This window comes from Pseudophryne corroboree, chromosome 1 (genome assembly GCF_028390025.1).
Source record: "Pseudophryne corroboree isolate aPseCor3 chromosome 1, aPseCor3.hap2, whole genome shotgun sequence".
Lineage (NCBI taxonomy): Eukaryota > Metazoa > Chordata > Amphibia > Anura > Myobatrachidae > Pseudophryne > Pseudophryne corroboree.
This window is the reverse complement of record NC_086444.1, coordinates 248,963,227-248,990,289: the sequence shown is the minus strand read 5'-3', so window position 1 is coordinate 248,990,289 and position 27,063 is coordinate 248,963,227. Positions and strand designations below refer to the sequence as shown.

Here is a 27,063-nt window from a genome sequence, read left to right as displayed (position 1 = left end):
CCTCAGGAAAAGCTACTGGTAGTTTTTTCACTCCCCACATAATACCCTTCTTTGTGGTACTTGTAGTGTCAGAAATGTTCAATGCCTCCTTCATTGCCGTGATCATGTAACGTGTGGCCCTACTGGACATTACGTTTGTCTCCTCACCGTCGACACTGGACTCAGTATCCGTGTCTGGGTCTGTGTCGACCCACTGAGGTAACGGGCGTTTTATCGCCCCTGACGGTGTCTGAGACGCCTGGACAGGCACTAATTGATTTGTCGGCTGTCTCATGTCGTCAATAGTTTTTTGTAAAGTGCTGACATTGTCACGTAGTTCTTTAAATACAACCATCCAGTCAGGTGTCGACTCCCTAGGGGGTGACATCACTAATACAGGCAATTGCTCTACTTCCACATCATTTTCCTCCTCATACAAGTCGACACAATCGTACCGACACCCAGCACACACACAGGGAATGCTCTGATAGAGGACAGGACCCCACTAGCCCTTTGGGGAGACAGAGGGAGAGTTTGCCAGCACACACCAGAGCGCTATATATATATATAGGGATAACCTTATATAAGTGTTACTCCCTTTTATAGCTGCTGTTTATAATTTAGCTGCCAATAGTGCCCCCCCTCTCTCGTTTTTACCCTGATTCTGTAGGGACTGCAGGGGAGAGTCAGGGAGACGTCCTTCCAGCGGAACTGTGAGGGAAAATGGCGCTTGTGTGCTGAGGAGATAGGCTCCGCCCCTTCACGACGGCCTTATCTCCCGCTTTTTTCTGGAAAACTGGCAGGGGTTAAATACATCCATATAGCCCAGGAGCTATATGTGATGTATTTCTTTTGCCATCCTAAGGTATTTCTGTTTTTATTGCGTCTCAGGGCGCTCCCCCCCAGCGCCCTGCACCCTCAGTGACCGGAGTGTGAAGTGTGCTGAGAGCAATGGCGCACAGCTGCAGTGGGAGGAGCAGTTGAAGACAGGAAGCAGTTGAAGAGCAGAAGAAGACAGGAACGTCTTCTGCCGCCGATTTCACCGGACCTCTTCGTTCTTCTGGCTCTGTAAGGGGGCCGGCGGCGCGGCTCCGGGACCCATCCAGGCTGAACCTGTGATCGTCCCTCTGGAGCTAATGTCCAGTAGCCTAAGAAACCCAATCCACTCTGCACGCAGGTGAGTTCGTTTCTTCTCCCCTTAGTCCCACGATGCAGTGAGCCTGTTGCCAGCAGGACTCACTGAAAATAAAAAACCTAAAATAAACTTTTACTCTAAGCAGCTCAGGAGAGCCACCTAGCATGCACCCTTCTCGTTCGGGCACAAAAATCTAACTTAACTGAGGCTTGGAGGAGGGTCATAGGGGGAGGAGCCAGTGCACACCAGCTAGTTCAAGCTTTTACATTTGTGCCCAGTCTCCTGCGGAGCCGCTATTCCCCATGGTCCTTACGGAGTCCCAGCATCCACTTAGGACGTTCGAGAAATGAAAAAGAAAAAAGAAAACCTAATGTCGACCTTTTGTCAAGTCGACCTAGAGTCCCTGTCGACCTAGAAACCATGTCGACCTACTTAATGTTGACCTAGACATTGCTGACCTAAGTCTTGTCGACCTAGAGACCGGATCCCCAGTGAACCACAAGACTCAGCATGAAAACATTTAATTATATTAAACACTGCCCGTGCGACTTTATAGCAACTTGTGCCGTGTACACTGTTCTGTAAGTGGCAAGCACCAATTTCAGCAATGATGTGCAGCTCTCACAGTGATAACATTCCTCACAAATGAATGGTGGGGTTGAGGGCGAGCTCTTTGAAATCACCTCTCAACTACAAGTCTCAGCACAGAAAAAGGTTGGCTTAGATAAAACAATGGCTGTGCAAGTTTTGGAGCAAACTAGCGGCAATACCTTTGGCTAACTGCAAACATTGAAAGTTGTACACACACAGTAATTGATGCTGAAAAGCAGGGTTGGGAATCAAAAAACCAAAATATTCACCCGCTTATAGTTTACTCCTGCTCCGGTGATTTCATAGCCAGCCTCTCCACCCCACCACCACGGTTCATTTCTAAAGAATGTCATCTCTGAATACATTGCTGCTAGCTAGCTACTTGGACAAAGTAGTCATCTGTGTGACTTTGTAAGACGGTAAATACTTTAAAAAACGCCATGTTCTCTGAGCGCTTAGCGGCAATGTCTGCAATGTCTGTTCATTTTTAAGGGATGTCATCATTGCAGGAATTGGCGCTAGCCCCTTAGAGAACTTCTCAATCCATTTCTAAGCCTGGGACTGTAATGGCGGAGTTTGGGCACCCCTGCAGTAAGAGATGTACACACTGTACACATAAGTGTCTTGATTGTCAATATTTCACTTACAGATGTAAAAAAAATATATCCAACATAATATAATACCGCTTATATAACACAACTATAAATTGTTTTCCAATACTGTACACTTATGTCCTTAATGGGAATCGAACCAAAGTTGAAGGTTATGTTAAGCCTTGACCATACCACTCGCCCAAGGTAGCCACCTAGTCAGGTTCCGCACACCTGCCGTGACAAAGTGATGTCACTGATTGTAGTAAATTTCTTGTTTGTTTCCCAGCCCTGCATTTATTTTTCAGCGTCAATTACTGTGTGTGCGACTTTCAGTGTTTGCAGTAAGCCAAAGGTATTGCTGCTACTTTGCTCCAAAAGTCGCACATCCAGTGTTTAAGCTAAACAGACCTTTTTTTGTGCTGAGACTTGTAGGTGAGTAGTGAGTTCATAGAGTGCCCCTAACCCCACCGCGTATTTATAAGGAATGTCATCACTCTGAGTGTCGCATATCACTGCCAAAATTGCCACTAGCCACTTACAGAACAATGTACACGGCACAGGTCGCTATAAAATCACAGGCCAGTGTTTCCATTTTCTTTGGAAAACTAAACCACTGCCATACAATATATATTTTTTGCCAGCATTATTTCATTATTATTCTAGATTATTTACATTATTACAAGGTATTACACAGTGGCTTTTTGTAAAAATAATAGCAGCATAAAATATTTGCATTCAGTTTACTCCTGTGTTTTTATGAAGGGAAACAAATAGGAAAAGCCATGGAATCAGCGTGTCCCAATGCTATTTCTGAGCATCTCCTTAATAAACCCAACGCCAAATCCTCCCACATTGCTCTTCATTTTACTAAAAGCAAGACAATGTGGCCAGTGAACAGATTTCATAATGTTATTACAATTTATTATGCCTCTTTACCATTTAGAAGAGTGCCATTGTCTTTGTCGCATAATGTCTGCAACTCCTCCCCAGTGGTGCAAGTAGAAAAAATGTCTTACGGGTACCCAAAAATATGGGTGTGGCCAAATGCCACATGGGGCATGGCCAATGAAAATGGGGGCGTGATACACATATGGGGGGAGGGGCAGATACACGTATGACCCCAATAGTGCCAGATACACGTTGCCCCACAGTGCCAGATATACATTGCCCCACAGTGACAGATATACATTGCCCCACAGTGACAGATACACATTGCCCCACAGTGCCAGATACACAAATGCACCCAGAGTGCCAGATACACAAATGCCCCCAGAGTGCCAGTTACACATTGCCTCACAGTGCCAGATACAGAAATGCCCCCAGAGTGCCAGATATACATTGCCTCACAGTGTCAGATACACATTGCCCCACAGTGCCAGATACACAAATGCCCCCACTGTGTCAGATATACATTGCCCCCCCAGTGCCAGATACAGAAATGCCCCTACAGTGCCAGATATGCCCCCAGTGCCAGATACAGAAATTCCCCCAGTGCCAGATACACACGTATGCCCCCAGTGCCAGATATGCCCACAGTGCCAGATATGCCCCCAGTGCCAGATACACAAGTATGCCCCCATTGCCAGATATGCCCTCAGTGTCAGATATGCCCCAGTGCCAGATACACATGTCTCCGCAGTGCCAGATATGGCCAAAGTGCCAGATACACATGTCCCCCCAGTGCCAGATACACATGTCCTTCCAGTGCCAGATATGCCCCCAGTGCCAGATATCCCCCAGTGCCAGGTACACAAGCCCCCCCCAGTGCCAGATATGCTCCCAGTGCCAGGTATACATGCCCCCCCCAGTGCCAGATATGCTCCCAGTGCCAGGTATACATGCCCCCCCAGTGCCAGATATCCCCCAGTGCCAGGTATAAATGCCCCCCCCCCCCCCCCCAGTGCCAGATATCCCCCAGTGCCAGGTATACATGCCCCCCCCCAGTGCCAGGTATATATGCCCCCCTGTGCCAGTTATGCCCCCAGTGCCAGGTATACATGCCCCCCCAGTGCCAGGTATATATGCCCCCCCAGTGCCAGATATGCCCCCAGTGCCAGATATGCCCCCAGTGCCAGATATCACCCAGTGCCAGGTATACATGCCCCCCCAGTGGCAGATATCCCCCAGTGCCAGGTATACATGCCCCCCCCCCCAGTGCCAGATATCCCCCAGTGCCAGGTATACATACCCCCCCGCCCCCCAGTGCCAGATATCCCCCAGTGCCAGGTATACATGCCCCCCCGCCCCCCAGTGCCAGATAGCCCCCAGTGCCAGGTATACATGCCCCCCCCCCCCCAGTGCCAGATATCCCCCAGTGCCAGGTATACATGCCCCCCCAGTGCCAGGTATAACATGCCCCCCCCCCCCCCAGTGCCAAATATCCCCCAGTGCCAGGTATAACATGCCCCCCCAGTGCCAGATATCCCCCAGTGCCAGGTATAACATGCCCCCCCAGTGCCAGATATCCCCCAGTGTCAGGTATACATGTGTCCCCCCCTCCTCCCCTGCTCACCGCTGCCGTCTGTCTGTGTGAGGGAAGGAGAGCGCACCCTGCGCCTCTCCTTCCCCTCAGTCTCCGGCGGGTGTCTCAGTTTAATTCAGCGCCGATCCGTGAGACAATCAGAGCTCGCACCGCGAGCTCTGATTGGCTCACGGATCGGCGCTGAATTAAACTGAAACACCCGCCGGAGACTGAGGGGAAGGAGAGGCGCAGGCTGCGCTCTTCTCCCCTCACATCAGCGGCGGTACGGCGGGGACGGCGGGCGCAGCAGAGGAAGGGAGGGAGGGAAGAGGAGCGGCGGCCCGTCGGTGTGGGTACGGCGTACCCACGGCTAAATTCTTACGGGTACGCCGTACCCACCCGTACCCACACACTTGCACCACTGCTCCTCCCAAAACACACTGATCACCTTTGTTCCATACTTGTCAACAATGAGCTACAACAGCTGGGTGTGTGGGTTAGGACTACATTATTTGCATCAGAATAGTTTACCCACTGATGCATGGTGGCAAGAGAACACAATGCATGATGGCATAAACCTTGTCATCACACATCAGTGGGATTTATTTCATCTCTGAAATTCGTCCTCCAGGTTTTACAATCCTATGCTTCATAAAGTAAACCCCTAAGTGTCATTGGCTAACCGGGTCTCCCACTTCTTGGCCTCAGTTGGCTTGTTCAGGCAGGTCTGCTTGCACTGCAGCTCTCCTCAGCGGCGAATGGGCAGCTACTCATGCTTACCTGTCCCCGCTGAAGAAGCCAAGCTCCTGTCCCTGCCAGGCTATTTATTTTCTCTTTTATGCTGCTGGGTAGAGCAAAGTTTCCCAGGAACCTCCTGTTCTTCCTACTGGGAACTGCAAACACATTGCAGGATGTAGTTACTCTACTAGTATGTAATGTATGGCTACATTAGGACTTTTGGCGAGTGACAAGGAACTGCCAGGTCAGTAAAACCCCCTATTCCTGTATTGCGGGAAAGATAGCAAGTGTTACAATAAGGAATATTTAATAGGATTTTAAATACATTGAGGTCATCATGTGTGTTTAGACACCATACAGACACACATTGCTGGATATTACAGGAACATAGTGACACCAAGGGGGTCATTCCGTCCCGATCTCACGCTGCGCTTCCTCGCAGCCGTGCGATCGGGTTGGAACTGCGCATGCGTGATGGCCGCATTGAACAGGTGCGTCATTGCCACAGTGACGCCACTAGCGAAGAAAGCGGTCGCAGCGGCGACCGCAAGATGTTTGACATGAGGAAGGCGGAACTGGGTGGCAACTCACCGTTTTCGGGGAGTGGTGAGCCCAACTTAGGCGTATCCAGGCATTAAGAGGGTGGATGTCTGACGTCAATTTCGGGACCTGCAACGCTGGACCGATCGCACAGGGTAAGTAACTCTTACCCTGGTCTTCTTTTACAGGAAACTTTTTTTGCATAGCAGGGCTGCACAAGCGTTCGCAGCCCTGCTATGCAGAACTACACTCCACCATAGGTGGCGTCTAGTTGATCGCACGGGCAGCAAAAAGTTGCTACGTGTGATCAACTCGGAATGACCCCCCCAAGTCAGTTGCTGGTGAAGGATACAGAGACACCCAACAGCTATGGAATCAGTGTCTTAAAATATTATAAAAAAAATAAAAATAAAATAAAAGATACTAATTTCAGAGACCCAATTGCACTTTACATAATAATTGGAATTTTATTACCTTAAAGAATGTGGAAGATGTTCTATATGAACCTACTCACCGGGTCAATGCTGGAAGATGAGGCTAGCTGGCTTGTGGGATTCATAGAAATTCCCTTCCCAGTGTCAACGGCTGACAGGACTTCATACAGTGTCCCAGTGGACTCTAAAGAAACATGACAAACAAAAATTTATATAAAAGAGAGATTATGTAAATTACTGCTTACAGAACTAAAAAGAAATAGAAGATCAACAGCTTTCAATTTTCTTTTTAAAATAAGTTATATGTTAGCTCCCTGTGGACCATTAATTAGCCTGTTGCCGAGGAGATCACCTGCTGTATAATATTATTTAATCAGGTTACCACGGGAGGATGTTTGTAATGGAATAAAGAGAGCTCTTTTCAATCAAGTTCTTTTTATTTTGTGATGTTTGCCACCGTCTTAAAACCAAAGAAATAACAAACTAACAATGATTATGAAAGGCAGTGAACAAGTTATTGGTATTCATATTTTCACCTAAAGGTCTATAGTTAATTCTCTGCAAAGTAAAGGTAAGACTATGGGGGTTATTCAGCAAGAATTGCAGATTCTGCTTTCTATTGCATTCTGGGGGCCGCCCATCGCAGGGCAAGGCTGCCCAACATGCTAAATGACCTGGCCAGTGGCTGCGATCGCAATTTAATTGTGGTCAGAGCAACTATGTACGACCCCCTGCAGCTGACCGCCCCACGAACGTCAATCAAACAGACAGACAGTTGCAACCAATGCGATCAGATCAGGACGAGACCTGCGAGTGCGCACTAGCACCGCCAATGGTGTTATTGTGATGATGGGACCTGAATAACCCCCTATATCCTGAAAGGTGGTAACATGGAAGGCATTGCAACATAGAATTTATAGAAGAACTCTACCAGTACGCTACTAGGATTCTTCCAAACATGCACACTGTAAACAAAAATCTCTCCAGGATGAAAAGGCCATCTCATCAGTACGCCATGAGAGGTTAATTTTTATTTATTTTTACCTTATCCTGAACTACATCTCCAAAATATGCACAATTTGATGTTACTGTATTACTCTGTTCTTACAATTCTACAATTACATTAATTTACCTTCGTTTTACTAGTCTTCCTGACTTATGCTTGAAGCTTTTGTGTCTTCAGCAGTCTTCTTTTATCTGTTTTGCTTATTATATTCAAATACTCATTATTCAGTTCACCCATCTGCAGTAGTAATTATCTTTACAGTCAAGGTGTTTACACATGGTGCGATGTGTGCTTACGATTTTGACTATATAGTCAAAATCATAAGAAAAGTTAGCACATATCGCACAGTGTGTATACAGCCTGCCATACCAATGTGCGTTCCCACAGAGTCTGTATCGCAAAAAAAAAAATAGACTGAGCAGGCAAGGAAATTTTGACTATATTGTGCACAATCTAGTTTCTAGTACAGGTTGAGTATCCCTTATCCAAAATGCTTGGGACCAGACGTATTTTGGATATCGGATTTTTCCGTATTTTGGAATAATTGCATACCATAATGAGATATCATGGTGATGGGACCTAAATCTAAGCACAGAATGTATTTATGTTACATATACACCTTATACACACAGCCTGAAGGCAATTTTAGCCAATATTTTTTATAACTTTGTGCATTAAACAAAGTGTGTCACACAATTCATTTATGTTTCATATACAACTTATACACACAGCCTGAAAGTCATTTAATACAATATTTTTAACAACTTTGTGTATTAAACAAAGTTTGTGTACATTGAGTCATCAAAAAACAAAGGTTTCACTATCTCACTCTCGTTCAAAAAAGTCCATATTTCGGAATATTCCGTGTGTAATGTCAATATCGGCGGTTCTGGGCTCCGGGGAGTTCAAAGGAAATCGTAAAGTCAAAATCGGCATTTAGCCAGAATCGCACCGTGTGTATGCACCTTTAGTGGTGTCTTTTAATATAGAGATCCAGTAAGAGGTTATCGACAAATGCAGGTTTGTTAAACATCTCTCACACTGAGCGCACGGATCTCTCTGCTGACCAAGAAGTGTGGGCAGGTACATATCACACAATGCTGGGGATAAGGAAGAACACTGCATTTTACAGATACTACAAATTGAAACCTGTGGATACGGGCACCAGCTACCATGAATCTATCAATATAATGATACTAGTAAAATCATACACATGTAGGCAGGGGGAAACATACTGTAGGATTTCTAGTGGAGGGGTCCCAAAGTACAGAATTTGTAACAAAACAAGAAAGAATAAATGCTGCAGCAGGCAAATGCCAGATTCTTGATCTGGGTACACTTTGGATGACGGCAGCGACGGAGTGATGGGGAGGATGGGGGGGGGGTGCGTGAGTGGGGCCATACTGCACTTGGCCGCATGGCCCTCGCCGTCAATTTCGCCAGATTGAGCTACATACGGGACAAGTGGGCAATTTCCCTGATGACCCGTGGGAGTGCGCATCTTCATCAACATAGTGGGTACATACTGGACGATTTTAACAATGTATTTTTCCAATCAGTTGGAATCGGGCAAATCATTTACAAAACCGTCTAATGTGTACCTAGTTTTACATTACCAATGATGAAAACTAATATAAAAAAAAAAAATTACAAAGGCAAAATTGATTGTTCCAATTATAATGAATTGTGGCTTAAAAATAAAAAAATAAACATGACTAATTTTACTCTGTACATGACTTCACAAAGGTAGTGCTGACAGGACAAAAGCCCACTCAGGAACAAATTCCTGGGGAATATGGTACAGAGATATTCTGGAGGGGTAGGTGGTGTCTTCTAGATACCACATAAGTGCACCCCTAGTAGGGTACTGTACATGCAACATCAAATTCCAGACCTCAGGAGATGTTAGTCATTGCTAAAGTTGGCAGCCATACTCCAGGCTCAAGTCAGAATATCAAATATATTCCAAGTTATCAATGCCATCTATGGAGACAGAGCATTAAGTCTACCAAAATAGCCATGTTCTTAATATATGTTACAAGACCTTTGGTAATGCATTGGAATCAATATGAGTATAGTTACTGTCACTAAAAACTCAAAACAAAATTTTTTGGAAAAAGTCATCTCATTTTTTTTTTTTTTTTAAATGATGGCCTATAAAGCTGTTCATTGAGTCAATACATGTACCCCAAACAAATTATTGACTACTATTGAAATAATTTGAATATATAACCTTTTTATACAATGGCTTCCCTTGTGTGCATAATATAATGGAGGGGTTTATCATATCACTTTGGTAATAATCCACTTATTCCCATATTGTACTGTAGCATATCAGATGATGCTGACATGAATGTGCTAGTGCAGTAGTTCTCAAACTTTGTGCATTTGGCACCCTGGTGTGCCGCGGAACACTTGCAGGGGTGCCTCAGATTGGTGGTCCAGGACCAATTCAAACTATTTATTGTCAATGTAACAGGCAAAACTAGTGCTTGTGGCTGCCAATGCCAATCATAAAATATGTGGACAAATAGAAGCAAATCTTGTGCCTCGCCACATAATTGAACCCATGGATGACATATGAACATAATTAACTTAAATATTTTTTTCTAAATTTCTCAATAAGAATAGTTTGGCACCGTAATTGTAAAAAGTTTGAGAACCACTGTGTTAGCGTATGATTAGGTAAATTCTGTCACAATCTTTTTCAAAATAACCTATTAGAATAACAGCTGTATAAGGAAATCCATACCCATCTAGGGTGTTATGAAAGTTTTTGGAAGATGAACATAAACAACCAGGAAGTATTGGCAACTGGGTACCAAGAGAAATAAATGGACGTACTCTAATTATCAGTTTTATATAACAAGTAGAATCACCATTTTAATTGAAATGAGCTGTTATGCAAAAAAAAAGTTGAATTTCACAGTCCTCCTGATCAACTGGATATATATATATATATATATATATATATATATATATAAATTTGTATAATTATTATTTATTTATTTTTTAAAGGTGAACAAAAATATAGTTAAACAAAAATGCCAAATATTTGGTCAGCATGATATATGCTTCAAGATAGGAAATGTGAGCGCTTAATTAATTTTTTCTTTATTTCTTTTTTTTACCCAAAAATCTGTAAAAGGATGCCTTCTGTAGACAACATTTCATAGAACAGGGGTGGGGAACCTTCTTTCTACCAAGGGCCATTTAGACATTTATAAAATCCTTCGGGGGCCATACAAAAATTATCAACTTAAAATTAGCCTGCCCCTAGTAGTTATGCCCCAGTAGATATGCCCCCATTAGTGCACTGCCAGATACACATATGCCGCCACAGTGCCAGGTACACATATGCCGCCAGTAGTGCACCGCCAGATACACATATGCCCCCACAGTGCCAGATACAGATATGCCACCACAGTGCCAGATACAGATATGCCCCCACAGTGCCAGATACAGATATGCCCCCACAGTGCCAGATACAGATATGCCACCACAGTGCCAGATACAGATATGCCACCACAGTGCCAGATACAGATATGCCACCACAGTGCCAGATACAGATATGCCCCCACAGTGCCAGATACAGATATGCCCCCACAGTGCCAGATACAGATATGCCACCACAGTGCCAGATACAGATATGCCCCCACAGTGCCAGATACAGATATGCCCCCACAGTGCCAGATACAGATATGCCACCACAGTGCCAGATACAGATATGTCCCCACAGTGCCAGATACAGATATGCCACCACAGTGCCAGATACAGATATGCCACCACAGTGCCAGATACATATATGTCCCCACAGTGCCAGATACAGATATGCCCCCACAGTGCCAGATACAGATATGCCACCACAGTGCCAGATACAGATATGTCCCCACAGTGCCAGATACACATATGCTGTCACAGTGCCAGATACAGATATGCCCCCACAGTGCCAGATACAGATATGCCACCACAGTGCCAGATACACATATGCCGCCACAGTGCCAGATACAGATATGCCCCCACAGTGCCAGATACAGATATGCCCCCACAGTGTCAGATACAGATATGCCCCCACAGTGCCAGATACAGATATGCCCCCACAGTGCCAGATACAGATATACCCCCGCCCTGCTCACCGCTGCTGCTGGCCTTCTCCTGCCCCTTTGTGCTGCTGTGTGTGACAGGGGAGGAGAGTGCAGCGTGCACCTCTCCTGCCCCTTTGAGCTCAGTCCGGCCGCGGCGGCGTGCGTCATCTGTAGGGAGGAGAGAGCAGCTATGTCCACTGTCCAGCGGCAGCGTGTAGGATCTCAAACCAGCCGCCAGTTCATAAGCCAATAAGAACTCACAGACCGGCAGCGCGGCTCCTGATTGGCTGCCGGTCCGCGAGCTCTGATTGGCTCACGAACCGGCGGCTGGTTTGAGATCCTACACGCCGCCGCTGGACAGTGGACATACTGTAGCTGCGCTCTCCTCCCTGCAGATGACACACACCGCCACGGCCGGACTGAGCTCAAAGGGGCAGGAGAGGCGCACGCTGCGCTCTCCTCCCCTGTCACACACAGCAGCGGGTGGCCGGATCAGTTGGCTTTGCAGGCCTTATACTGCCCGCGGGCCGGAGGTTCCCCACCCCTGTCATAGGAGAACAATCTGCAGCATGAAACATTCACATCAGGGCTGCGGAGCCAATCAATGGCTGGAATACAGCAATTAAACGCTGTACAATTTACTGCAACTTTTACCCTGCGAAAGAAACATAATAATGTATAATTAGATATCAAATTATGCTAAACATGTCAGTGATAGTTATTTGCTTTTAAAATAAAAAAAGAGGAATAATTTGAGTCTTCTTAAGAATTTAGGCGTGTCTATACTTGTACAATTTCTAATTAGAATACAGTAGGTGCTTTTTAAATGTACTTCCATTTCTATACATATAACAATATAAGGATTTTGTTAACATCAACTGGTGGATTGTACTGTAGTCGCACACACACTGACATGAGAAATATACGTTATGGTAAGAACTTACCGTTGATAACGTGATTTCTCTTATCTCCACAGGTATCCACAGGATAACATTGGGATATTGTCGAGCGACAGCAAAAATGGCACCAACACGGTTACGAGCTTTCTGGCCTCCCAGGATGCATTGGGACCTTCACCATATAGTCCCACCCACTGACTCAGTCAGATCAGTTCTTTCCACAACGATTTTAGGCAGGAACATCAGGTAGAGACCTGTTTAGTAGAGATGTGCACTTGAAATTTTTCGGGTTTTGTGTTTTGGTTTTGGGTTCGGTTCCGCGGCCGTGTTTTGGGTTCGACCGCGTTTTGGCAAATCCTCACCGAATTTTTTTTGTCGGATTCGGGTGTGTTTTGGATTCGGGTGTTTTTTTCAAAAAACACTAAAAAACAGCTTAAATCATAGAATTTGGGGGTCATTTTGATCCCAAAGTATTATTAACCTCAAAAACCATAATTTCCACTCATTTTCAGTCTATTCTGAATACCTCACACCTCACAATATTATTTTTAGTCATAAAATTTGCACCGAGGTCGCTGGATGACTAAGCTAAGCGACCCTAGTGGCCGACACAAACACCTGGCCCATCTAGGAGTGGCACTGCAGTGTCACGTAGGATGGCCCTTCCAAAAAACACTCCCCAAACAGCACATGACGCAAAGAAGAAAAAAAGAGGCGCAATGAGGTAGCTGTGTGAGTAAGATAAGCGACCCTAGTGGCCGACACAAACACCTGGCCCATCTAGGAGTGGCACTGCAGTGTCACGCAGGATGGCCCTTCCAAAAAACACTCCCCAAACAGCACATGACGCAAAGAAGAAAAAAAGAGGCGCAATGAGGTAGCTGTGTAAGTAAGCTAAGCGACCCTAGTGGCCGACACAAACACCTGGCCCATCTAGGAGTGGCACTGCAGTGTCACGCAGGATGGCCCTTCCAAAAAACACTCCCCAAACAGCACATGACGCAAAGAAGAAAAAAAGAGGCGCAATGAGGTAGCTGTGTGAGTAAGATAAGCGACCCTAGTGGCCGACACAAACACCTGGCCCATCTAGGAGTGGCACTGCAGTGTCACGCAGGATGGCCCTTCCAAAAAACACTCCCCAAACAGCACATGACGCAAAGAAGAAAAAAAGAGGCGCAATGAGGTAGCTGTGTGAGTAAGCTAAGCGACCCTAGTGGCCGACACAAACACCTGGCCCATCTAGGAGTGGCACTGCAGTGTCACGCAGGATGGCCCTTCCAAAAAACACTCCCCAAACAGCACATGACGCAAAGAAGAAAAAAAGAGGCGCAATGAGGTAGCTGTGTGAGTAAGCTAAGCGACCCTAGTGGCCGACACAAACACCTGGCCCATCTAGGAGTGGCACTGCAGTGTCACGCAGGATGGCCCTTCCAAAAAACACTCCCCAAACAGCACATGACGCAAAGAAGAAAAAAAGAGGCGCAATGAGGTAGCTGTGTGAGTAAGATAAGCGACCCTAGTGGCCGACACAAACACCTGGCCCATCTAGGAGTGGCACTGCAGTGTCACGCAGGATGGCCCTTCCAAAAAACACTCCCCAAACAGCACATGACGCAAAGAAGAAAAAAAGAGGCGCAATGAGGTAGCTGTGTGAGTAAGCTAAGCGACCCTAGTGGCCGACACAAACACCTGGCCCATCTAGGAGTGGCACTGCAGTGTCACGCAGGATGGCCCTTCCAAAAAACACTCCCCAAACAGCACATGACGCAAAGAAGAAAAAAAGAGGCGCAATGAGGTAGCTGTGTGAGTAAGATAAGCGACCCTAGTGGCCGACACAAACACCTGGCCCATCTAGGAGTGGCACTGCAGTGTCACGCAGGATGGCCCTTCCAAAAAATACTCCCCAAACAGCACATGACGCAAAGAAGAAAAAAAGAGGCGCAATGAGGTAGCTGTGTGAGTAAGCTAAGCGACCCTAGTGGCCGACACAAACACCTGGCCCATCTAGGAGTGGCACTGCAGTGTCACGCAGGATGGCCCTTCCAAAAAACACTCCCCAAACAGCACATGACGCAAAGAAGAAAAAAAGAGGCGCAATGAGGTAGCTGTGTGAGTAAGATAAGCGACCCTAGTGGCCGACACAAACACCTGGCCCATCTAGGAGTGGCACTGCAGTGTCACGCAGGATGGCCCTTCCAAAAAACACTCCCCAAACAGCACATGACGCAAAGAAGAAAAAAAGAGGCGCAATGAGGTAGCTGTGTGAGTAAGCTAAGCGACCCTAGTGGCCGACACAAACACCTGGCCCATCTAGGAGTGGCACTGCAGTGTCACGCAGGATGGCCCTTCCAAAAAACACTCCCCAAACAGCACATGACGCAAAGAAGAAAAAAAGAGGCGCAATGAGGTAGCTGTGTGAGTAAGCTAAGCGACCCTAGTGGCCGACACAAACACCTGGCCCATCTAGGAGTGGCACTGCAGTGTCACGCAGGATGGCCCTTCCAAAAAACACTCCCCAAACAGCACATGACGCAAAGAAGAAAAAAAGAGGCGCAATGAGGTAGCTGTGTGAGTAAGCTAAGCGACCCTAGTGGCCGACACAAACACCTGGCCCATCTAGGAGTGGCACTGCAGTGTCACGCAGGATGGCCCTTCCAAAAAACACTCCCCAAACAGCACATGACGCAAAGAAGAAAAAAAGAGGCGCAATGAGGTAGCTGTGTGAGTAAGATAAGCGACCCTAGTGGCCGACACAAACACCTGGCCCATCTAGGAGTGGCACTGCAGTGTCACGCAGGATGGCCCTTCCAAAAAACACTCCCCAAACAGCACATGACGCAAAGAAGAAAAAAAGAGGCGCAATGAGGTAGCTGTGTGAGTAAGATAAGCGACCCTAGTGGCCGACACAAACACCTGGCCCATCTAGGAGTGGCACTGCAGTGTCACGCAGGATGGCCCTTCCAAAAAACACTCCCCAAACAGCACATGACGCAAATAAAAATGAAAGAAAAAAGAGGTGCAAGATGGAATTGTCCTTGGGCCCTCCCACCCACCCTTATGTTGTATAAACAGGACATGCACACTTTAACCAACCCATCATTTCAGTGACAGGGTCTGCCACACGACTGTGACTGAAATGACAGGTTGGTTTGGACCCCCACCGAAAAAGAAGCAATTAATCTCTCCTTGCACAAACTGGCTCTACAGAGGCAAGATGTCCACCTCATCATCATCCTCCGATATATCACCGTGTACATCCCGCTCCTCACAGATTATCAATTCGTCCCCACTGGAATCCACCATCTCAGCTCCCTGTGTACTTTGTGGAGGCAATTGCTGCTGGTCAATGTCTCCACGGAGGAATTGATTATAATTCATTTTAATGAACATCATCTTCTCCACATTTTCTGGAAGTAACCTCGTACGCCGATTGCTGACAAGGTGAGCGGCGGCACTAAACACTCTTTCGGAGTACACACTTGTGGGAGGGCAACTTAGGTAGAATAAAGCCAGTTTGTGCAAGGGCCTCCAAATTGCCTCTTTTTCCTGCCAGTATAAGTACGGACTGTCTGACGTGCCTACTTGGATGCGGTCACTCATATAATCCTCCACCATTCTTTCAATGGGGAGAGAATCATATGCAGTGACAGTAGACGACATGTCCGTAATCGTTGACAGGTCCTTCAGTCCGGACCAGATGTCAGCATCAGCAGTCGCTCCAGACTGCCCTGCATCACCGCCAGCGGGTGGGCTCGGAATTCTGAGCCTTTTACTCGCACCCCCAGTTGCGGGAGAATGTGAAGGAGGAGATGTTGACAGGTCGCGTTCCGCTTGACTTGACAATTTTGTCACCAGCAGGTCTTTGAACCCCAGCAGACTTGTGTCTGCCGGAAAGAGAGATCCAAGGTAGGTTTTAAATCTAGGATCGAGCACGGTGGCCAAAATGTAGTGCTCTGATTTCAACAGATTGACCACCCGTGAATCCTTGTTAAGCGAATTAAGGGCTCCATCCACAAGTCCCACATGCCTAGCGGAATCGCTCCCTTTTAGCTCCTCCTTCAATGCCTCCAGCTTCTTCTGCAAAAGCCTGATGAGGGGAATGACCTGACTCAGGCTGGCAGTGTCTGAACTGACTTCACGTGTGGCAAGTTCAAAAGGTTGCAGAACCTTGCACAACGTTGAAATCATTCTCCACTGCGCTTGAGACAGGTACATTCCACCTCCTATATCGTGCTCAATTGTATAGGCTTGAATGGCCTTTTGCTGCTCCTTCAACCTCTGAAGCATATATAGGGTTGAATTCCACCTCGTTACCACTTCTTGCTTCAGATGATGGCAGGGCAGGTTCAGGCGTTTTTGGTGGTGCTCCAGTCTTCTGTACGTGGTGCCTGTACGCCGAAAGTGTCCCGCAATTCTTCTGGCCACCGACAGCATCTCTTGCACGCCCCTGTCGTTTTTTAAAAAATTCTGCACCACCAAATTCAAGGTATGTGCAAAACATGGGACGTGCTGGAATTTGCCCATATTTAATGCACACACAATATTGCTGGCGTTGTCCGATGCCACAAATCCACAGGAGAGTCCAATTGGGGTAAGCCATTCCGCGATGATCTTCCTCAGTTGCCGTAAGAGGTTTTCAGCTGTGTGCGTATTCTGGAAACCGGTGATACAAAGCGTAGCCTGCCTAGGAAAGAGTTGGCGTTTGCGAGATGCTGCTACTGGTGCCGCCGCTGCTGTTCTTGCGGCGGGAGTCCATACATCTACCCAGTGGGCTGTCACAGTCATATAGTCCTGACCCTGCCCTGCTCCACTTGTCCACATGTCCGTGGTTAAGTGGACATTGGGTACAACTGCATTTTTTAGGACACTGGTGAGTCTTTTTCTGACGTCCGTGTACATTCTCGGTATCGCCTGCCTAGAGAAGTGGAACCTAGATGGTATTTGGTAACGGGGGCACACTACCTCAAGAAATTGTCTAGTTCCCTGTGAACTAACGGCGGATACCGGACGCACGTCTAACACCAACATAGTTGTCAAGGCCTCAGTTATCCGCTTTGCAACAGGATGACTGCTGTGATATTTCATCTTCCTCGCAAAGGACTGTTGGACAGTCAATTGCTTGGTGGAAGTAGTAAAAGTGGGCTTACGACTTCCCCTCTGGGATGACCATCGACTCCCAGCAGCAACAACAGCAGCGCCAGCAGCAGTAGGCGTTACACGCAAGGATGCATCGGAGGAATCCCAGGCAGGAGAGGACTCGTCAGAATTGCCAGTGACATGGCCTGCAGGACTATTGGCATTCCTGGGGAAGGAGGAAATTGACACTGAGGGAGTTGGTGGGGTGGTTTGCGTGAGCTTGGTTACAAGAGGAAGGGATTTACTGGTCAGTGGACTGCTTCCGCTGTCGCCCAAAGTTTTTGAACTTGTCACTGACTTATTATGAATGCGCTGCAGGTGACGTATAAGGGAGGATGTTCCGAGGTGGTTAACGTCCTTACCCCTTACTTATTACAGCTTGACAAAGGCAACACACGGCTTGACAAATGTTGTCCGCATTTCTGTTGAAATACTTCCACACCGAAGAGCTGATTTTTTTGGTATTTTCACCAGGCATGTCAACGGCCCTATTCCTCCCACGGACAACAGGTGTCTCCCCGGGTGCCTGACTTAAACAAACCACCTCACCATCAGGATCCTCCTTGTCAATTTCCTCCCCAGCGCCAGCAACACCCATATCCTCCTCATCCTGGTGTACTTCAACACTGACATCTTCAATCTGACTATCAGGAACTGGACTGCGGGTGCTCCTTCCAGCACTTGCAGGGGGCGTGCAAATGGTGGAAGGCGCATGCTCTTCACGTCCAGTGTTGGGAAGGTCAGGCATCGCAACCGACACAATTGGACTCTCCTTGTGGATTTGGAAGAACGCACAGTTCTTTGCGGTGCTTTTGCCAGCTTGAGTCTTTTCATTTTTCTAGCGAGAGGCTGAGTGCTTCCATCCTCATGTGAAGCTGAACCACTAGCCATTAACATAGGCCAGGGCCTCAGCCGTTCCTTGCCACTCCGTGTGGTAAATGGCATATTGGCAAGTTTACGCTTCTCCTCCGACAATTTTATTTTAGATTTTGGAGTCCTTTTTTTACTGATATTTGGTGTTTTGGATTTTACATGCTCTGTACTATGACATTGGGCATCGGCCTTGGCAGACGACGTTGCTGGCATTTCATCGTCTCGGCCATGACTAGTGGCAGCAGCTTCAGCACGAGGTGGAAGTGGATCTTGATCTTTCCCTAATTTTGGAACCTCAACATTTTTGTTCTCCATATTTTAATAGGCACAACTAAAAGGCACCTCAGGTAAACAATGGAGATGGATGGATACTAGTATACTTATGGATGGACCAGCGACTGCCGACACAGAGGTAGCTACAGCCGTGGACTACCGTACTGTGTCTGCTGCTAATATAGACTGGATGATAATGAGATGAAATTAATATATATATATATAATATCACTAGTACTGCAGCCGGACAGGTATATATATTTATTATGTAATGACTGATGACGGACCTGCTGGACACTGTCAGCTCAGCAGCACCGCAGACTGCTACAGTAAGCTACTATAGTAGTATGTATCAAGAAGAGAAAAAAAAAACCACGGGTAGGTGGTATACAATTATGGATGGACCAGCGACTGCCGACACAGAGGTAGCTACAGCCGTGGACTACCGTACTGTGTCTGCTGCTAATATAGACTGGATGATAATGAGATGAAATTAATATATATATAATATCACTAGTACTGCAGCCGGACAGGTATATATATTTATTATGTAATGACTGATGACGGACCTGCTGGACACTGTCAGCTCAGCAGCACCGCAGACTGCTACAGTAAGCTACTATAGTAGTATGTATCAAGAAGAAAAAAAAAAAAAACACGGGGTATATCCCCGAAACGACGTTGGAAAATAAACTTGCTATGTTTATAAAAGATTGAACAAGTCTGCTTGAGTGCCGCCGTAACTGCTTGATGAATATTGGGGGTTGTGCCGTCAACCCACGGAGGGCACCGCAGCAAGAATTATCCTTCATCCCATATAGGAGTGCCGGGTAACCATTGATTTCTATATATATATATATATATATATATATATATATATATATATATATATATATATTAAACTGGTGGTGATTAATTAAACTGGTGGTCAGGTCACTGGTCACACTATCAGCAACTTGCAAGTAGTACTCCTAAGCAGACAATCACAATATATACTGGTGGTCAGTGTGGTCACAATGGCAGTGTGGCACTCTGGCAGCAGAGTGCCAGCAAAAGTGTGCACTGTACGTTAAAATATGTACTCCTGCTCTCAGACTCTAACTGCTCCCCACTGTCTCCCCCACAAGTCAGATATACAGTCACACTATCACTTCAGCAAGTAGTAGTACTCCTCCTAATGCTCCCCAAAATTACTAAAGTAAATAATACTGTGTCTCTCTCTACTCTAGTAGTCTCACTCTCTATAAACGGAGAGGACGCCAGCCACGTCCTCTCCCTATCAATCTCAATGCACGTGTGAAAATGGCGGCGACGCGCGGCTCCTTATATAGAATCCGAGTCTTGCGATAGAATCCGAGCCTCGCGAGAATCTGACAGCGGGATGATGACGTTCGGGGAAGATCCGAGTCGCTCGGACCCGTGTAAAAAAAAACTGCAGTTCGGGCGGGTTTCGGTTTCCGAGGAACCGAACCCGCTCATCTCTACTGTTTAGGCGATAAGAACACACATGCACACCCTTCCATACAAGAAGGAAGAGGTTTTAGTGATTGTCTAGATCCTCAAATCAGATGCGTCAGGGTGGGATCCCTGTGGATACCTGTGGACATAAGAGAAATCACGTTATCAACGGTAAGTTCTTACCATAACGTCTATTTCTCTGGCTGGGTCCACGGGATTATCCACAGGATAACATTGGGATTCCCAAAGCCATTTAAGTGGTGGGGACGCTCACGATTGCACAGGAGGACCTTTTGCCCGAAGTCTGCGTCATGAGAGGCAAAAGTATCCAAGGCATAATGTCTAATGAATGTGTTTATGGAAGACCATGTGGCTGCCTTACATATCTGTTCTGCTGAAGCAACCTGTAGTGCTGCCCAAGAAGGACCTACCTTACGTGTAGAGTGTGCAGAGACATTAGCCGGAATAGGGAGATCTGCATGAGAATAAGCTTCAGATATAACCATTCGGAGCCATCTCGCCAGCGTCTGTTTACTAGCAGGCCATCCTCTTCTATGAAATCCGTAGAGGATGAAGAGAGAATCTGTTTTTCTGATGGCACTAGTACGATCTATGCAGATTCTTAAAGCCCGGACCACATCCAGCGACGCTTCTCCCGCAGATAGTCCCGGTACCTAAAAAGCTGGGACTACAATCTCTTCATTCAGGTGAAACTTTGATACCACCTTTGGAAGATAACTAGATCTCGTTCTGAGAACTGCTCTGTCTGGGAAAAAACTTAGGAAAGGAGACTTACACGATAATGCTCCTAAATCTGACACTCTTCTGGCTGACGCCATTGCCAGTAAAAAAATAAGATTTTACTCACCGGTAAATCTATTTCTCGTAGTCCGTAGTGGATGCTGGGAACTCCGTAAGGACCATGGGGAATAGCGGCTCCGCAGGAGACTGGGCACAACTAAAGAAAGCTTTAGGACTACCTGGTGTGCACTGGCTCCTCCCTCTATGACCCTCCTCCAGACCTCAGTTAGGATACTGTGCCCGGAAGAGCTGACACAATAAGGAAAGGATTTTGAATCCCGGGTAAGACTCATACCAGCCACACCAATTACACCGTATAACTCGTGATACTATACCCAGTTAACAGTATGAAATATAACTGAGCCTCTCAACAGATGGCTCAACAATAACCCTTTAGTTAAACAATAACTATATACAAGTATTGCAGACAATCCGCACTTGGGACGGGCGCCCAGCATCCACTACGGACTACGAGAAATAGATTTACCGGTGAGTAAAATCTTATTTTCTCTGACGTCCTAAGTGGATGCTGGGAACTCCGTAAGGACCATGGGGATTATACCAAAGCTCCCAAACGGGCGGGAGAGTGCGGATGACTCTGCAGCACCGAATGAGCGAACTCTAGGTCCTCCTCAGCCAGGGTATCAAACTTGTAGAATTTAGCAAATGTGTTTGACCCCGACCAAGTAGCTGCTCGGCAAAGTTGTAAAGCCGAGACCCCTCGGGCAGCCGCCCAAGAAGAGCCCACCTTCCTCGTGGAATGGGCTTTTACAGATTTAGGATGCGGCAGTCCAGCCGTAGAATGTGCAAGTTGAATCGTGTTACAGATCCAGCGAGCAATAGTCTGCTTTGAAGCAGGCGCACCCAACTTGTTGGGTGCATGCAGGATAAATAGCGAGTCAGTCTTTCTGACTCCAGCCATCCTGGAAACATAGATTTTTAGGGCCCGGACTACGTCCAGCAACTTGGAATCCTCCAAGTCACGAGTAGCCGCAGGCACCACAATAGGCTGGTTCAAATGAAAAGCTGAAACCACCTTTGGGAGAAATTGGGGACGAGTCCTCAATTCCGCCCTATCCATATGGAAAATCAGATAAGGGCTTTTACATGACAAAGCCGCCAATTCTGACACACGCCTGGCCGAAGCCAAGGCCAACAGCATGACCACTTTCCACGTGAGATATTGTAAATCCACGGTTTTAAGTGGTTCACACCAATGTGACTTTAGGAAATTCAACACCACGTTGAGATCCCAAGGTGCCACTGGGGGCACAAAAGGGGGCTGAATATGCAGTACTCCCTTAACAAATGTCTGAACTTCAGGTAGTGAAGCCAGTTCTTTCTGGAAGAAAATCGATAGAGCCGAAGTCTGGACCTTAATGGAACCCAATTTTAGGCCCATAGTCACCACTGACTGAAGGAAGTGCAGAAAACGGCCCAGCTGAAATTCCTCCGTTGGGGCCTTCCTGGCCTCACACCACGCAACATATTTTCGCCATATGCGGTGATAATGGTTTGCGGTCACTTCTTTCCTAGCTTTAATCAGCTTAGGGATGACTTCCTCCGGAATGCCCTTTCCCTTCAGGATCCGGCGTTCAACCGCCATGCCGTCAAACGCAGCCGCGGTAAGTCTTGGAACAGACAGGGCCCCTGCTGCAGCAGGTCCTGTCTGAGCGGCAGAAGCCATGGGTCCTCTGAGATCATTTCTTGAAGTTCTGGGTACCAAGCTCTTCTTGGCCAATCCGGAACAATGAGTATAGTTCTTACTCCTCTTCGTCTTATTATCCTCAGTCCCTTTGGTATAAGAGGAAGAGGAGGGAACACATAAACCGACTGGTACACCCACGGTGTCACTAGAGCATCCACAGCTATTGCCTGAGGGTCTCTCGACCTGGCGCAATATCTTTCTAGCTTTCTGTTGAGGCGGGACGCCATCATGTCCACCTGTGGCCGTTCCCAGCGATTTACAATCAGCTGAAAGACTTCTGGATGAAGTCCCCACTCTCCCGGTGGAGGTCGTGCCTGCTGAGGAAGTCTGCTTCCCAGTTGTCCACTCCCGGAATGAACACTGCTGACAGTGCTAACACGTGATTTTCCGCCCATCGGAGAATCCTTGTGGCTTCTGCCATCGCCGTCCTGCTTCTCGTGCCGCCCTGTCGGTTTACATGGGCGACCGCCGTGATGTTGTCTGACTGGATCAGTACCGGCTGGTTTTGAAGCAGGGGCCTTGCCTGACTTAGGGCATTGTAGATGGCCCTTAGTTCCAGAATATTTATGTGTAGGGAAATCTACTGGCTTGACCATAGCCCTTGGAAGTTTCTTCCCTGTGTGACTGCCCCCCAGCCTCGAAGGCTGGCATCCGTGGTCACCAGGACCCAGTCCTGTATGCCGAATCTGCGGCCCTCTAGAAGATGAGCACTCTGCAGCCACCACAGCAGAGACACCCTGGTCCTTGGAGACAGGGTTATCAGCCGATGCATCTGAAGATGGGATCCGGACCACTTGTCCAACAGATCCCACTGAAAGATTCTTGCATGGAACCTGCCGAATGGAATTGCTTCATAGGAAGCTACCATTTTTCCCAGGACTCGCGTGCAGTGATGCACCGAGACCTGTTTTGGTTTCAGGAGATCTCTGACTAGAGACGACAACTCCTTGGCTTTCTCCTCCGGGAGAAACACCCTTTTCTGGTCTGTGTCCAGAACCATCCCCAGAAACAGTAGACGTGTCGTAGGAACCAGCTGTGACTTTGGAATATTCAGAATCCAACCGTGCTGTTGTAGCACCTCCCGATATAGTGCTACCCCGACCAACAACTGCTCCCTGGACCTCACCTTTATAAGGAGATCGTCTAAGTATGGGATAATTAAAACTCCCTTTTTTCGAAGGAGTATCATCATTTCGGCCATTACCTTGGTAAATACCCCGCTGCCGTGGACAGACCAAACGGCAACGTCTGGAATTGGTAATGACAGTCCTGTACCACAAATCTGAGGTACTCCTGGTGAGGAAGGTAAATGGGGACATGCAGGTAAGCATCCTTGATGTCCAGTGATACCATGCAATCCCCTCCTCCAGGCTTGAAATAACCGCCCTGAGCGATTCCATCTTGAACTTGAACCTTTTTATATAGGTGTTCAAGGATTTCAAATTTAAAATGGGTCTCACCGAACCGTCCGGTTTCGGTACCACAAACATTGTGGAATAGTAACCCCTTCCTTGTTGAAGGAGGGGTATCTTGACTATTACCTGCTGCGAATACAGCTTGTGAATTGCCTCCAGCACTGCCTCCCTGTCCGGGGGAGCTGTCGGCAAGGCAGATTTGAGGAAACGGCGAGGGGGAGACGTCTCGAATTCCAGCTTGTAACCCTGAGATACTACTTGTAGAATCCAGGGATCCACCCGTGAGCGAGCCCACTGGTCGCTGAAGTTCTTGAGACGGGCCCCCACCGTACCTGGCTCCGCCTGTGGAGCCCCAGCGTCATGCGGTGGACTTAGAGGAAGCGGGGGAGGGCTTTTGTTCCTGGGAACTGGCTGTATGCTGCAGCTTTTTTCCTCTACCTCTGCCTCTGGGCAGAAAGGACGCGCCTTTAACCCGCTTGCCTTTCTGGGGCCGAAAGGACTGTATCTGATAATACGGTGCTTTCTTTGGCTGTGAGGGAACATGGGGTAAAAATGCTGACTTCCCAGCTGTCGCTGTGGAAACGAGGTCCGAGAGACCATCCCCAAACAACTCCTCACCCTTGTAAGGCAAAACTTCCATGTGCCTTTTAGAATCTGCATCCCCTGTCCACTGCCGAGTCCATAAACCCCTCCTTGCAGAAATGGACATTGCACTTATTTTAGATGCCAGCCGGCAAATATCCCTCTGTGCATCTCTCATGTATAAGACTGCGTCTTTAATATGCTCTATGGTTAGCAATATAGTGTCCCTGTCTAAGGTATCAATATTTTCTGACAGGGAATCGGACCACGCAGCTGCAGCACTGCACATCCATGCTGAAGCAGTATAATACCTGAGTGTGTATAAACAGACTTCAGGATAGCCTCCTGCTTCCTATCAGCAGGCTCCTTTAGGGCGGCCGTGTCCGGAGACGGTAGTGCCACCTTCTTTGACAGGCGTGTGAGCGCTTTATCTACCCTAGGGGATGTCTCCCAACGTGACCTATCCTCTGGCGGGAAAGGGTACGCCATTAGTAACTTTTTAGAAATTACTAGTTTCTTATCCGGGGAAGCCCACGCTTCTTCACACACTTCATTTAATTCATCAGAAGGGGGAAAAACCACTGGTAGTTTTTTCTCCCCAAACATAATACCCTTTTTTGTGGTACCTGGGGTAATATCAGAAATGTGCAACACATTTTTCATTGCCGTAATCATGTAACGGGTGGCTCTATTGGAATGTACACTAGTCTCATCATCGTCGACACTGGAGTCAGTATCTGTGTCGACATCTGTGTCTGCCATCTGAGGTAGCGGGCGTTTTAGAGCCCCTGATGGCTTTTGAGACGTCTGGGCAGGCACGGGCTGAGAAGCCGGCTGTCCCACATCTGATATGTCGTCAAACCTTTTATGTAAGGAGTTGATACTGTCGCGTAATTCCTTCCACATATCCATCCACTCAGGTGTCGACCCCGCAGGGGGTGACATCACATTTATCGGCACCTGCTCCGCCTCCACATAAGCCTCATCAAACATGTCGACACAGCCGTACCGACACACCGCACACACACAGGGAATGTTCTGACTGAGGACAGGACCCCACAAAGCCCTTTGGGGAGACAGAGAGTATGCCAGCACACACCAGAGCGCTATATAAAACAGGGATACACACTACACAGTGATTTTACCCCTTATAGCTGCTTATATATCAAAGATTGCGCCTAAATTTAGTGCCCCCCCCCCCCCTCTCTTTTTTACCCTATGTAGTCTGGAACTGCAGGGGAGAGCCTGGGGAGCGATCCTTCCAGCGAAGCTGTGAGGGAAAATGGCACCAGTGTGCTGAGGGAGATAGCCGCGCCCCTTTTTCGGCGGGCTTCTCCCGCTTTTTTTATACAGTTATGGCAGGGGATTTTACACATATATAGTCTTAAAGGCTATATTGTTTTAATTTGCCAAGTAAGGTACTTATATTGCAGCCCAGGGTGCCCCCCAGCGCCCTGCACCCATCAGTGACCGGAGTATGTGGAGTGCCTGGGGAGCAATGGCGCACAGCTGCAGTGCTGTGCGCTACCTTAATGAAGACCGTGCCGCCGATTTCCAGGAAAGTCTTCTTGCTTCTGGCTCTGCTAGGGGGACGGCGGCGCGGCTCCGGGACCGGACGACCGAGGCTGGGCCTGTGTTCGATCCCTCTGGAGCTAATGGTGTCCAGTAGCCTAGAAGCCCAAGCTAGCTGCAAGCAGGTAGGTTCGCTTCTCTCCCCTAGGTCCCTCGTAGCAGTGAGTCTGTTGCCAGCAGATCTCACTGAAAATAAAAAACCTAAATATTACTTTCTTTCTAAGAGCTCAGGAGAGCCCCTAGTGTGCATCCAGCTCGGCCGGGCACAAAATTCTAACTGAGGTCTGGAGGAGGGTCATAGAGGGAGGAGCCAGTGCACACCAGGTAGTCCTAAAGCTTTCTTTAGTTGTGCCCAGTCTCCTGCGGAGCCGCTATTCCCCATGGTCCTTACGGAGTTCCCAGCATCCACTTAGGACGTTAGAGAAAAGAACTTTAGCCGTTAACCACTTAAGATCTGCTCTCTTAAGTGGTTCAAACAGAGGACCCTGGAGAAATTTAAGAACTAAATTCAAATCCCAGGGAGCTGCAGGAGGAACAAATGGAGGTTGAATATGTACTACTCCTTGGAAAAACGTACGTACATCCTGTAAATCAGCAATCTTTTGCTGAAACCATATGGTTAATGCTGATACTTGAACCCTCAATGAAGCAACTTTCAACCCTTTATCCAAACCTGCCTGAAGGAAATCTAAAATCCTGGACACTTTAAAGGATCTCGGATTGAAATTTTTTCCAGTACACCAATAAATATAGGCTTGCCATATTCTATGATACACACGGGCCG

At 47.4% G+C, this 27,063-nt stretch overlaps 1 protein-coding gene across 1 annotated transcript in view; it reads right to left on the bottom strand.

Annotated features, from left to right (window-relative positions):
• HSD17B4 (hydroxysteroid 17-beta dehydrogenase 4) overlaps nt 1-27,063 on the bottom strand; it is a 566,121-nt gene that overhangs the window by 248,804 nt on the left and 290,254 nt on the right. Inside the window, exon 12 of the mRNA XM_063964187.1 lies at nt 6,552-6,655. Within this exon, the coding sequence (XP_063820257.1) occupies nt 6,552-6,655 (104 nt within the window). The remainder of the gene's footprint in view (nt 1-6,551; nt 6,656-27,063) is intronic.